Source organism: Achroia grisella, unplaced genomic scaffold (genome assembly GCF_030625045.1).
Source record: "Achroia grisella isolate CSIRO2021 unplaced genomic scaffold, CSIRO_AGI_Agris_v1 utg1248, whole genome shotgun sequence".
In the NCBI taxonomy this organism is placed as follows: Eukaryota; Metazoa; Arthropoda; class Insecta; order Lepidoptera; family Pyralidae; genus Achroia; species Achroia grisella.
The window spans coordinates 437575-451060 of record NW_026712607.1 but is presented as its reverse complement, the minus strand read 5'-3'; the positions used below and the strand labels follow the sequence as shown (position 1 = coordinate 451060).

The 13486-nt window shown below is 37.9% G+C and overlaps 1 protein-coding gene across 2 annotated transcripts; it reads right to left on the bottom strand.

The window, feature by feature from the left end:
- LOC131854926 (DDB1- and CUL4-associated factor 12 homolog) lies at positions 1-11172 on the bottom strand. Of its 2 annotated transcripts, none has more exons than XM_059206108.1 (10): positions 10794-11172; positions 9783-9939; positions 6197-6349; positions 5531-5652; positions 4909-5008; positions 3966-4107; positions 3402-3559; positions 1917-2076; positions 1033-1130; positions 1-555 (listed from the first exon to the last, which is right to left on the bottom strand). In XM_059206108.1, exons 1-10 carry the CDS (start codon positions 10889-10891, stop codon positions 394-396), a joined length of 1350 nt encoding a protein of 449 aa, XP_059062091.1. In that variant the 5' UTR covers positions 10892-11172; the 3' UTR covers positions 1-393. The 2 variants fall into 2 exon arrangements, with proteins under 2 accessions (XP_059062091.1, XP_059062092.1); XM_059206109.1 differs by having other exon boundaries at positions 1-546.
- Positions 11173-13486: the final 2314 nt, after the last annotated feature.

The window sequence follows — 13486 nt, the reverse complement described above, 5'->3', positions numbered from 1 at the left end:
GGGCAGCGGTCACTGCCAGAGGCCGGCGTAGTTCCCGGCGGGGGGTGCGGGCAGCGGTCACTGCCAGAGGCCGGCGTAGTTCCCGGCGGGGGGTGCGGGCAGCGGTCACTGCCAGAGGCCGGCGTAGTTCCCGGCGGGGGGGGCGGGCAGCGGTCACTGCCAGAGGCCGGCGTAGTTCCCGGCGGGGGGTGCGGGCAGCGGTCACTGCCAGAGGCCGGCGTAGTTCCCGGCGGGGGGTGCGGGCAGCGGTCACTGCCAGAGGCCGGCGTAGTTCCCGGCGGGGGGTGCGGGCAGCGGTCACTGCCAGAGGCCGGCGTAGTTCCCGGCGGGGGGTGCGGGCAGCGGTCACTGCCAGAGGCCGGCGTAGTTCCCGGCGGGGGGTGCGGGCAGCGGTCACTGCCAGAGGCCGGCGTAGTTCCCGACGAGCGGCGCGGGTAGAGGTCCGCCGGCTGCGAAGATGCGCGTGCCGCTGTCGTCGTAGCAGTGCGTGTAGATGGCCGGCACGTACTTCACCTGGTTGAACCCGTCCGCCTCCTCGTCCGGGAACTGCGGGTACAGTGGGGGGAATACAGTGCCGTCCTCACACCACGCTGCACACGGGAAATACGACGCATCGCCCTGACACTACAGCGCACAGTGGGGGGAAACGATGCACCGTCCTGACAGTACCATGGGCGGTACCTATATTGAAAGAAATACAATGCACTGGCCTGACCAGTATAATGAGAATTACGCTTATACTTAGGGAATAACAATGCAGTACAAGGCAGTCAGGCAGCAAGTAAAAAGCAGTAAAAATCTGACTGAATGAATATATTTAAGAATACACTATTTTTAAATATGTTTGCCCTCATCAGTACTACGGGTGACGCCAACATAAGAGGGAAATGCAATGCACTACCCTAACAGTACCCGAAACAATACCTACAGTTCAAAATTCATTAACATAGAGTACTTTTTAGCCGAATACAAACAATATTCAACTAGACCAGTTTCTTTAAAAAAAATGGTAAATCTCATAAAAATACTTACTACATAGCCTCTGGAAGCTCTGAGCGTGACAGTTTTCGTTGAGTGTATATTGCTTTCTAAATATTTACCAGCCCTCAGGTCGTAAAACATGAGGAGACCTAAAAAGAAACATAATTGTTCAATGAATGTACACAGGTAAAAAACGCACGCGGTACTTTATTGCATTCCATAATGATTACAGTTACAGGTTGGTACAGGTTGTACTGTACATTTAGTTGATACTCAATTAAATGTACAAAAATAAACAACAACAATAATAACAAAAATCTTCTATACTGTACATTTAGAGGAGTATCAACTAAATGTACAGTATAGAAGATTTTCTATACTTTAAAATAAAAGGCTTAATCAAGAAGACAATCAGTGGTATATTAGCCACGAATTCGTCAGATTTGAATTAAAATAAATTAAATTTTATTTATTAGTTAGCATTATTGACCTGAGCTCATGCCAATTTTGTCATCGTCCACTGATGTCCCGTCAGCGTAAACCGTTAGTGCAGGCGGGTGTACCATTCCATTAACATACATAAAAAAATAGTATAAAAGGGACACCGCGTTAAGAACATGACGATGTGATAAATTCCTGGTGAATTTGTTAGGGTTAGGGATGACCTGACCTGTTATCATCCTCAAATGATGCCCCGCCTGCGTAAACCGTTAGTGCAGGCGGGTGTACCATTCCATTAACATACATAAAAAAATAGTATAAAGGGGACACCGCGTTATGAACATGACGATGTGATAAATTCCTGGTGAATTTGTTAGGGTTAGGGATGACCTGACCTGTTATCATCCTCCACTGATGCCCCGCCTGCGTAAACCGTAAGTGCAGGCGGGTGTACAATTCCATTAACATCCATAAAAAAAACCAAAGTCTCTCACCAAGGCCGGTCCCGATGGTGAGCATATGCGATCGGAAGCTGGCGGAGCGGATGCCGCAGCCGTTGTACCGAGATGTGATCTTCTTCACAGACTGCAGCGTTCTACAGTCCAGCAGCAGCGTGTACGATTTACACCCGATAGCGTACACCCCCGTCTCTTGCTGTGGAATAATTCAAATTAAAAAATCATTTATTCACGTAGGACATTTTAGCCGCTTAGGAACGCCAAGTTTTCTGTAATTAATATTTTTTCCCCTTATCATCTAAGTTCATCATATAGATACATTAACTGCTAAGCATAGTATAACTACTAAGCAACTGATAAGCAGATCTTGTGTTATGGGTACTAGACAACTGAAAGATACTTAAATACATTTTTTTAATAACACAGGGGACTAACGGGCATGCGGTTCACCTGATGGTAAGTGATTACCGCCGTCCATGAACAACGTCCGCAACATCAGGAGAATTGCAAGTACGTTGTCGGCCTTTTAAAAAGGAATAAGCGCTTTTCTTGAAGGTTTCAATATCGTATCGGTTCGGATATACCATTGCTGGAAGGTGATTCCACAATGTGGTTGTGCGTGACAAAAAGACATAAATCATATATGTATATGAGAATACACACAACGGCGGATCCAGCTTTGGCGCCAGGAGGGGGTCACTTAGTCGTGGTCATGGCGCTAGGAGGGGGTCACATAGTCGTGGTCAAGTCAAGAACTTATAATTTAATTTTGATAATAATATATACAAGTAAAAATTAGGTATTTTAATAAGGTACAAAGTTATTATATTATATTAAATTAATTTAATATTGAAGGTATGTAGTTACATAAAATCTGTATGGTGTCAAAATATATAAATGAAATCATTATGTTCAATTAGTGGTCCACCTAAGTATTGGAACCAGCTCAGGGAGGGGAGGAGGAAGGCAAGGGGGTCATGACCCCCATGCCCCCCCCTGGATCCGCCGTTAAATACACATCTGTACCAACTTGTATTTATTTACAATAACATTTATTCAAAATAGCAACATGCAGGTTTTTGTTCGTTCTTCTTGTAATGAGAAGTGGTAGATTTAAAAAAAATACATATTATTTTATTCTACCATTTTTCATTTCATTAATTAAGCATATTTAAAACTTCTTACATTGAGTTTATTTAAATAAAGATTATTATGACTATTACTTATTATTTTATTTATTTATTTATTCTTTTGCACACAAAAATGTATACATGGCGGACTTAATGCCTGTGATAAAGAAGATATACAAAATAATACATATATATATATAAGATTATAAAAATATGACTATTACATTAAATTATAAATCTGATATCTAAAGTATGACACTCATTAATACAAAAATATTGGTATCGTACCATGGATCGAACCCGCGATCATCGTAAGAAAGAAAGAAAATAAGACGAAGTGCTAGACTGGTAGACTACCGGGGTCGTCAATGGTTGTGTTAGTGGTGAGTACCTGCGTGGCGAGGCAGACGAGGTCCTGACAGGACGGCAGCTTCCGTGAGAGAGTCTGCCGGAAGGTCTCCGCGTTGAACACGTGTATGTACCCGTTCAGCGTGAGAGCAGCAATCTCCCGCCACCGGGAGTTGAAGGTCAGGGCGCGGACTTTCTGACCTGGACAACCCATCACAAACATTCATTAACAATAATAATTTCCGGACAATTCACACAGCGCCATCTAGTCTCAAGCTAAGCATAGCTTGTGTTATGGGGACCAGACAACTGATATAAATAAATGGATGCATTTTTTTGTAAATAAATACATATTATACATAGAAAACAACCAGACCGATAAAAACAATCATACTCATGAATATAAATGTTTGCACCGTGCGAGGAATCGAACCCGCGACCATCGGATAGTAAAGCGGTATGCTAAACCACTAGACCACCGAGGCTGTCAAAATATAATGATAAGCAATGTATAAATTAACAATTGTCTGTTGCATGTCAGAAATGACTACATATGAAAAAAAATTAATTTCAGGGAAGCTGGTATAAAAATAAAATGGTGGCAGACCTGACTTGCAGTCCCTGGTGGCCAGCGGCGCCACGTATGCGTGATGCGGAGCCGGCTCGGCCGGAGCTCGCCATAAGGCCAGCCGGGAGTCGCGTGATCCCGTCACCACGAACTCGTCGTCCAGCCAGCACAGGTCCAAGATCTGACCACCACACCACCATCATCACTCTCCAATACCACCACGATATATCATCATTATACGTCATACTCGTGAACGAGTGCTGCTTGTCTGGACTGGTCTGCTCTAATCACTATGAGTGATTGATTTTGTGTATTTAATATTTAGACTCTAATAAATTAATGCTAGTTACTTTAACATTTCAAGTAAAACTACAAATAAATATATATATAAATCGACGACGAGAGAAATGTTGATTGTCGCATGCCTAATCCTTATTGTTAATTAAATATAATTAAATCAATATTTATTTAAAAGAGCAACACACGAGTTTTTTGCACATTCTTCTTGTGATGAATCAGCATTCCGAATAAGCGGTAGATTAAAAAAAAACTTGACTATTCAAAAGTGCTTATATTAAGTTTATTTGAATAAAGATTATTTCTATTTCTATAGAAAAATATATTACGCCGACACGAAATAAATGGGATAAGGAAGAAGCAGATGATGATATATATAATCGACGGTTGCCGCTAACCATCAGGTAGGCCGAAAACTTGTTGCCATTCTATTAGAATTATATAAAAAAAAATGAGCAAGTGAGATTGTTTGTTTATTTCTTCCATTAAAATTTTGAGCCTTTCGTACTACTTCAATCGGGTGCCTATATTAATAACTTCCTAAACATTACTTTCCATTTTCCACTTTGCTTCTTTCATAAACTTATTTAGTTCCATGTAAAGTTTGTTACATTATAAATAACCATTTCAATCATGCCAGTGAATGTGTAAAGCTTATAATTATTTTATTAAAGAGTAAACGCACCCAGTCTTTGTGTGCCTCCCCCACGCAGACGGGGTCCAGCGTGGGGAGGCTGTAGATGGCCAGCTCGCACGAATTCCGGGCTCCAGTTGCCAGCAACGTCCTGGAGAAGAATAATAGCCATAGTACGTTGTTTCTGATCTGAACTTTCAAGGGATAATAGTGAAATAGAGATGAAATCAGTATTTGACAAATATGTGGCCCTGAAGGCTGATCTTGTACACATTACTTTGTGAAGACCTATGTGTTAACAGGGATAGACTATAGGAAGTTGTAAATGAGTCTGATCATTGTAGAGACATATATGAGTCTAGGCGTATGTTCTCTTTTCTCTCGCCATTAACATCTTAACGTCCGCATGATGCCAGCAGTGTGCGCTAGAGACGACATAATGCTTCCTTCTCTTTCCGACATATATTCGTGAACGAGAGCTGCTTGTAGGGACTTGGTTTGCTCTAATCGCTACAACTGATTTACTCCTATTTAGTTACTCAAACAGTTGGTTGTGTATTTAATGTTTTGACTAATGAATTAGTGCTATTTGGTAATTTCAACTGGAACGCAGCGTTGTAATGTCGTCCAGCGTGGGGCACAGCATCAGCTGGTGACAACGAGAGGTACTCACTTGGAGGGGTTGATCTGCAGCGCGTGTATGCCGGTCTGGTGGTCCGCGCCGGGCCAGGGCGCGCGCGGACGAAGCGTGGGGATGGCGTCCAGCGTGCGACGCCGCACGTCGTACACCATCAGCTGCACACACACAGACTATTATACTATTTTTTTATACTACGTCTATAGCAAAAGGCCATACGGCCCACGGTTAACGGTTACAGTAGCATATGGAACCTAAAAAAGTAAAACGGCAGGAAGAGTCCATCTGTTGAGTTTATTTAAAATCAAGTGTGTTGAAAAGCGTCGTACTATATACGTGCGCATTTAACACACTTGGCTTTATTACGTACAAACTCATTGCAACTTAAATTAGTACCAAACATGACTTGCCTGTCCGACAACCTCTGTGACATTTACAAGTTCATTTGTAAAGAGCTGAGTTTCTTGTCAATTCTAGCACGAAAGCACTCAGAACTGACGGTAGGTTTGAATATCATAAAAGTCTGTAATAGACCTACATGAATATAGATATTTTGATGCTCTACCTTATAACACCAGCTCATTAGAAAAGTATAAGAGCTGAGTTTATTGTCAGTTCAAACTCTAAAGCACTCCAAACTGACGGTAGATTTGAGATATCATAAGAGTCTGAAATAGGTCTACTTGATTAATGTTTCCATACCTTATTGCACTTGGTACCGAACACGACCTGCCTGTCCGACAGCCACTGTGAACAGAACACCTTGTTCATGTTGCCGAGGTTGACGGCCGTCTCACGGAACATGTCGTGTGTGAGCATGTGCCGAGTCGCATACGACGGGTCCACCGAGCGCGGCTGCAACAACAATTTACTTATTTATTACCACGGGTCCACCGAGCACGGATGCAACAATTTTTTTATTAACACGGGTCCACCGAGCGCGGATTCAACAACAATTTATTTCATTTATTAACACGGGTCCACCGAGCGCGGATGCAACAACAATTTATGTATTTATTACCACGGGTCCACCGAGCGCGGATGCAACAATATTTTTTTTATTAACAAGGGTCCACCGAGCGCGGATGCAACAATATTTTTTTTTATTAACACAGGTCCACCGAGCGCGGATGCAACAAAATTTTTTTTATTAACACGGGTCCACCGAGCACGGATGCAACATTTTTTTTATTAAAACGGGTCCACCGAGCGCGGATGCAACAACAATTTATTTATTTATTAACACGGGCCCACCGAGCACGGATGCAACAATTTTTTTATTAACACGGGTCCACCGAGCGCGGATGCAACAACAATTTATTTATTTATTAACACAGGTCCACCGAGCGCGGATGCAACAATATTTTTTTTTATTAACACAGGTCCACCGAGCGCGGATGCAACAACAATTTATTTATTTATTACCACAGGTCCACCGAGCGCGGATGCAACAATTTTTTTATTAACACGGGTCCAACGAGCGCGGATGCAACAACAATTTATTTATTTATTAACACGGGTCCACCGAGCGCGGCTGCGACAACAATTTATGTATTTATTACCACGGGTCCACCGAGCACGGATGCAACAATAATTTTTTTATTAACACGGGTCCACCGAGCGCGGATGCAACAATATTTTTTTTATTAACACAGGTCCACCGAGCGCGGATGCAACAACAATTTATTTCATTTATTAACGATCACAACAATATTCACAATGGGAAAACTTCATATTTAATTTAGACGAATGATCGCCTATTAGTCAAAATTAGACCACAATAAAAAATACAAAAAGAACTATATACGCGTGTGTGCAAAATAGATGATTGCGTGTAATGGCTATTTTATTGAGTTAATGTATTATTTATGCATACTGTGACATTATGGAATTCAATGTAAAAATAAATAGATAAATTTAAGAGGCGCAGTTTTCTGTGTATTGCCATACACATATTATTCAGCTTACTTGCCTGTTTATTTTTTTTTTCTGTTGGATTGTTTGGGCTATTGTCAGGTGCCTAGCACCTGTAGCCCTGCGACCTACATAGATCTATTGTGCTCGCCCTTTTTCAGAGTTCGCTACCTAGACCCTTCAGGGACAAGAATTGAAGGATATTCCTAGGAGCGATGGTTTTAATTTCCTCGGAAAAGAGTGTGAACTTTCCAAAGGAAATATATCGTTTATGCATGAGTGGGCTGTTTACTATACGAATTATATGAAAAAAAAAATCAAATGAGAGAGAAAGAAACAGTATTTAGGAATTAAGTATGTGATTTTATGCAAAAATCTCATGCAATCTAGTGAAATAGTAAATGAGTCATGAATTCCAATCAATACAATAGATATTACAAAATGTTACATCTTCTGGTTTGAGTATATAGATAAACGAACAAAAAAACCATCTGATAAGTTTATTATTATTTGACATGTCATGACAGTTTGTTTCACACGTTACAAACATATCACAAGTTAGTTTTATTTAAAACAAGTGACCCGTCCAAGATTCGCAAGGATTACAAATCTTAAAATTTCTCGGCTTGTTCTATGCTTGTTTTACACATAAGTATTGTAAGGGCCGGCGCTAGGCTCCTCAGCGCCCGTATGTAATATATAAATACCACCTAGCGTGGTTTATGTACCGTATTCATAGTTAAGTTACATTATTTATTAAGTATTGTATAGATTCTATATTTTAATAAAATTATAGTATACATCCGAATCCTGTGATGGCGCCCCCTTCGACGAGACGATCATGCAAACCATGCGGAGCATGCGTTGCATGCCCGTTTCCGCCGGCCCTGAGTATTATACATATAAACTTCCTTTTGAATCAGTCTATCTATTGCTGAAAATTGCATTGAAATCCGTTGCGTAATTCAAAAGATATAATCGACAGACAGCGGCGGCAACTTTGTTTTATGCTGTGTAAAGATAGTCATCTTTTAACACTATAAATCTTCAAATAAACATGTAAGAAATTTGTAGATAATATTGACACTACTATTACTGACATTCTTTTATTACTGAGATAACAACTTCTTTGTAAAATAGCATATATACACACATATGTCAAACTAGCAAACCGCCCCGTCTTCATACGGGCCCAATATTTTAGATCATCTTTTATTAAAACTAAGATATCTCCTAATGTGTTAGTTGAAATTAAATGATGTAAAGACAAAAACACTTTTGTTCAATATTAAAAAAATATAATAAATAACGTATTTGTTTGAATAGGGAATAGTATATGTTTATAAAAACACCTTCGCAAATAATGCAAATAAATGCAATAATAAATTTTATTATAATAAAAATAGTTTGTTTTAGAAATTTTAACGATGAAACCCTTTTAACAATGAGAGAATTTTTAAAATGTTAAGATCTGGCAAACCAGAGATTAGAGACCCCAACAAACAAACATACAAACTTTATCTTTATAATATTAGTATAGAAGTATAGGTTTTGAACTTGCATAACCTTGTAATTTTGGCTCATCAAATACATTTTAAGTGAATATAATTAATAGATAAGATTGTATAATTGTTTGTGATTATGGAATGATGCACCCGCCTGCACTAACACTAGTTTACACTGGCAGGCACTGTGGAGGACGATAAGGTGAGCAGGTATGTCAAGTCAGGTGGCCTATCCTGACAAATTCAGCAGGAATTTATCACAATAGTTTCCAGGGGGAACCACATGGAGGTCAACCTGATTTAGATTGATAATAAAAATGTGTCTGTTTATTCTTGTTAATGTATGAAACTGAAAGACAATTTTGAAGGATATTTCACTACCATTATTTATTTAAATAAAAATATTATGTTTATTATGTGCGGACGAATCGTTAATACATAAAAAAAAATATCAACCCAATATATAATAATAATAATTTAAAGGGAATGTTGTGACTTCTCTTTCACTTTTAAAGATAAGAGTTCAAATCTGGCCAACAAACTTAAAGAGCAAGTTGAAATAAGTCACAGCTACAAAATTCTACTGTGCCTCTCAAACCATGATGTTGGGGAAACCTCTGGTGGAAAATCACCAAAATTGGTGGGACCGCTAACCGCTCATAAGATAGGTTGGTAACCGTTCTCCAGATGGGCTAGTAGCTCATCAGAAGGGCTATGTGTTTCCTTGTCACATAGTACATATATTGGGGTAAAGAGGATTTTTAGTAATGTGGACTGATGACCTCATTGCAATGCACTATGTCAGGTTAACCTTCATGCGGTTCTCCTTGGAAACCATGGTGATAATAATATAAAAAGAACTGTCTAACCTCTGGCGCCATGATTTCCCTCGAGCGCACATAGTCTACAAAATTGTAAGATGTGGAAAGTATACGGTGCTGCTGTGTGGGCGTTTCCTCCTCACTGTCACTGTCGGAGTAGCACACAAAGTCTTCAGGCTTATCGGGCTTCCGTTGTTGTTCCAATCTGAAAGCACAAATATTTCCAATATATTTTATTGAATTAGTTGCTGTTTTCAAGACTTAAATGTCAGTCACGTGGACTGATGAGCCTGTACAACAACAACACAGTTTCTACATGTGTCACCATCCACTTCCTAGAATCCTTATCACATGGCATGTGTAACATTAGAAATGTAGCTGCATCTTCAAGCCATTGTTACCTGCAGCTGCACTTAAAAGCGACACATGTAAAATTGTATATAATGCTGAAATATTTTTACAATAAAAACACTTATATTATATCTCTCAGCTGTATCATTACAAGCTTCCAGATTCTTAACAAAGTAGGTCATAAGCCTAACCCTAAAAGGGTGTATATAGACACCTCTTTAAAACCCTAGTGCTAGCAATGTACCATATCAGGTTGACCTCCATGCAGTTTCTGGTGAATTTGCCACAATGGGCTAACTGACATGACCTCAGGCTCATATTATCATCCTCCACTGGTGGAGACATACCACATATGGGTGAACCATACCATTATTTTGTACAGTACAGTTTAAATTTAGTACAGTCATTTTGCCTCTATCAAATATAGATCCATTACATTAATTACAGGAGAAAGAGTGGTACGGATTTGTACAACTAAATCAGAAATTAACTTCATGATCAGTGATTTTTAGGACTAATAAACTAGATCAATATTAAAACAATTTGTACTTATAACATGGATATAACAATTTGTTTTGAATAACCATAACCAATGTCTCTAGTACATAAAAAAAGATATATATAAAATACAATAAAAAGATAGTATTAGTAAAATGTGGAATTATATCACTTAAAACATTTTTTACTTTTAAACACTGGTATCCTCACCTCAGAGCCCTAGCTTTGGCTCGTCTTTCTTTTATTCTGTTCGGAATATAACAAGAAGGATATCTGCCTTCGATGGCGCGCCTCACGGTCTGCGCCATTTTCCAGGCAGAAACTTAAACTAGGAACTAAAAATTCGCCGATCCACACGGCACGGTCACCAAATCACTTTCGTTTTGTTCTGTTGTATGTAGATCCGTAAAGAGAAGACATCTTTCATTTGAATAATGGAGTCCGTACACCTACAATCTCTATTTGAACACCTCATTAACTAATTGCACATGTTGTAAAGTTTTTATACTAAAATATATTTTTCAAATATTAATGCAGAAGATTTCTTTATTACTAATTTATATTATTTTAGAAAAAAACAATGCTGACGAATGACGGAAGGTTGACTGTCAATTAAATTATTTTTTAATGCACAGCTTTACGGCTTTGGATTCTATTCAGTAGTGGTGTTGTAAGACTTAAAAACAGTTGCATATCAGTGTGACCATCCCAAATGTAATTTTTTGCCAAAGATTGTGGTAAATAGAGCCAAAGTCTACACAAAGGAAGTTTACAAAGTTGAAGATTTATTATTCATGTGATGAAATTAGTTTATTTTTCATCATATATTACTCTTAAATTAGTATTTCAAACATTATTTAAATCTTAATATCGAATCATTCCTAATGTAGAAAATAATAATATTACAATATATGGAATATGAAATTTTAATTATTTACTTAAAAAATCAAATATTGTATCATTATCTCTTTTATATCCACCTATATCACTTTAGAAGAAGGATAATGTCTTTTAATTCATGCTCTGAATTCTTTTTTTAATAAAGTATATAATAGTCTGCAAGGTAAAATAAAGGAACACTTAACACGGACTTCATCAGTTTCAAAATTATACGGCAAAGAGGCTATAAAGTTAAAAATCTCCCATATTATGGTCACACTGTACCACAGATAAGTTATTAAGGAGGCCAAGAGACAAGAACTAAAGTTAGGCATAAAAATAAAAAAAATGAAATCAAAGAGAAAAACAAACTTTGTTGGATTTTTTTTAATCTAAACGGAACCGATAATAAAATAAATCACTGCACATGTTATTAAATGTAGTGATTACTTGCTCAGTGATTTTATAAGCAGTTATCCCTTTATCTAAAAGAGCTGTTTCAGAACAATATATTTTTAATGATCAATATAATATTAGTTAGATCCTCGTATGATTGTTTTGCCCTGTTATTTGCCTGCTTGCCACCCTTTTGTTACGGCAATGGATAAAATTTTAACCAGTGGGCTATGCGCAATTAATCCTATTTTAGAAATCTAAAGCGGTTTTTATAACATGTTCTCTCTTAATGTGTAGGAACATTAAGGTTTTAAAATCTGCGTCAGCAACGAATATAATATGTAGATACATACTTACTTATCTAATTACCAACGACCAACCTACGGACAGAAGACCATTGGTAATGGAATTTTCTTGTGATTTTGTCACAATGACCTAAATAACATGATTTTTTAAAAATATATATATTGGCAATGAGGAGTGCAGAATGACTATTTTTTTTAATTATGCATAAAAAATAAATCAAATCAATTAAAAAAATAATTACAATCTATTTTACATTCGAAGAAGTTTTTGTTGAAATTACCTGTTGTACGGTAGTTTAATTATATGTACATTGACGGCGAGATAAATTAATATGGATACAACAGTTTACAACTTTTTTTTTCTTCTTTTTTTGGTTCCAGCAGTTTTCAACTTATATTTTATTGTAACAATTTATGACATGTCTATTTATTTTTCTGTACAAAATTAATGTAGGCTGCCAGTAACTGTCAATCTGCAACAGTTTTCGTATTTTTATTATGTTCGAATTTCGATCAGTGGGCGGGGCCACTTTTTTTTAATGGATGATTATAAGGGAATCGTGCACCCGCCTGCGCTAACGGTTTACGCTGGCGGGGCCCCAGTGGAGGATGATAAGATGAGCATGAGGTCAGGTCAGTTAGGCCATCATGAGAAATTCAGCAAGAATTTGTCACGATGGTTTCCAGGGGGAACCACGTGGAGGTCGACCTGACATGGTACATTGCTAGCAATATGATCATCAATCCACATTACTAATAATTCAATTTCCCCCTACTGGTGGCACTGGGGGTACTAGTTGTTATAAATACTTGGTAAACAATATATTTTATTTTATTTTATCATCCAAAACAATACAAATTGTGTAGGATAACACGATTGTAACATTACAGTAAATTTTTGTCAACAACATAATATGAACTTAAATATTAAATTTCTGTATGTCAGCTATCATAGTGCAGTAGGTCCTCATAAGTCTTTATGTCCATCATTATAATAGTTATCTACGGAATAGTAACACTTATTCAATAAAATAGTATTCAATCTGGTCTAAACAATGTGAAATTATAAATTTTTAGATGTATTGGTAAATTTCAGGGCAGTAATCTTAGAACAGATAGTCAGATATATTTAATCGAATTAGGTGTTATTTTGAGGAAGTCTATTTCTCTACTCGATGGATTTATATATTTAAATGACATAGATAATATATAAGTGACAGTTATGAAGCGATAGTCTAGTATCTATAATATACACACTGCATACATTGTATGGACAAATTACCGGCATCAGTGTGTAGTATATATTATATGGAGATGTATAGC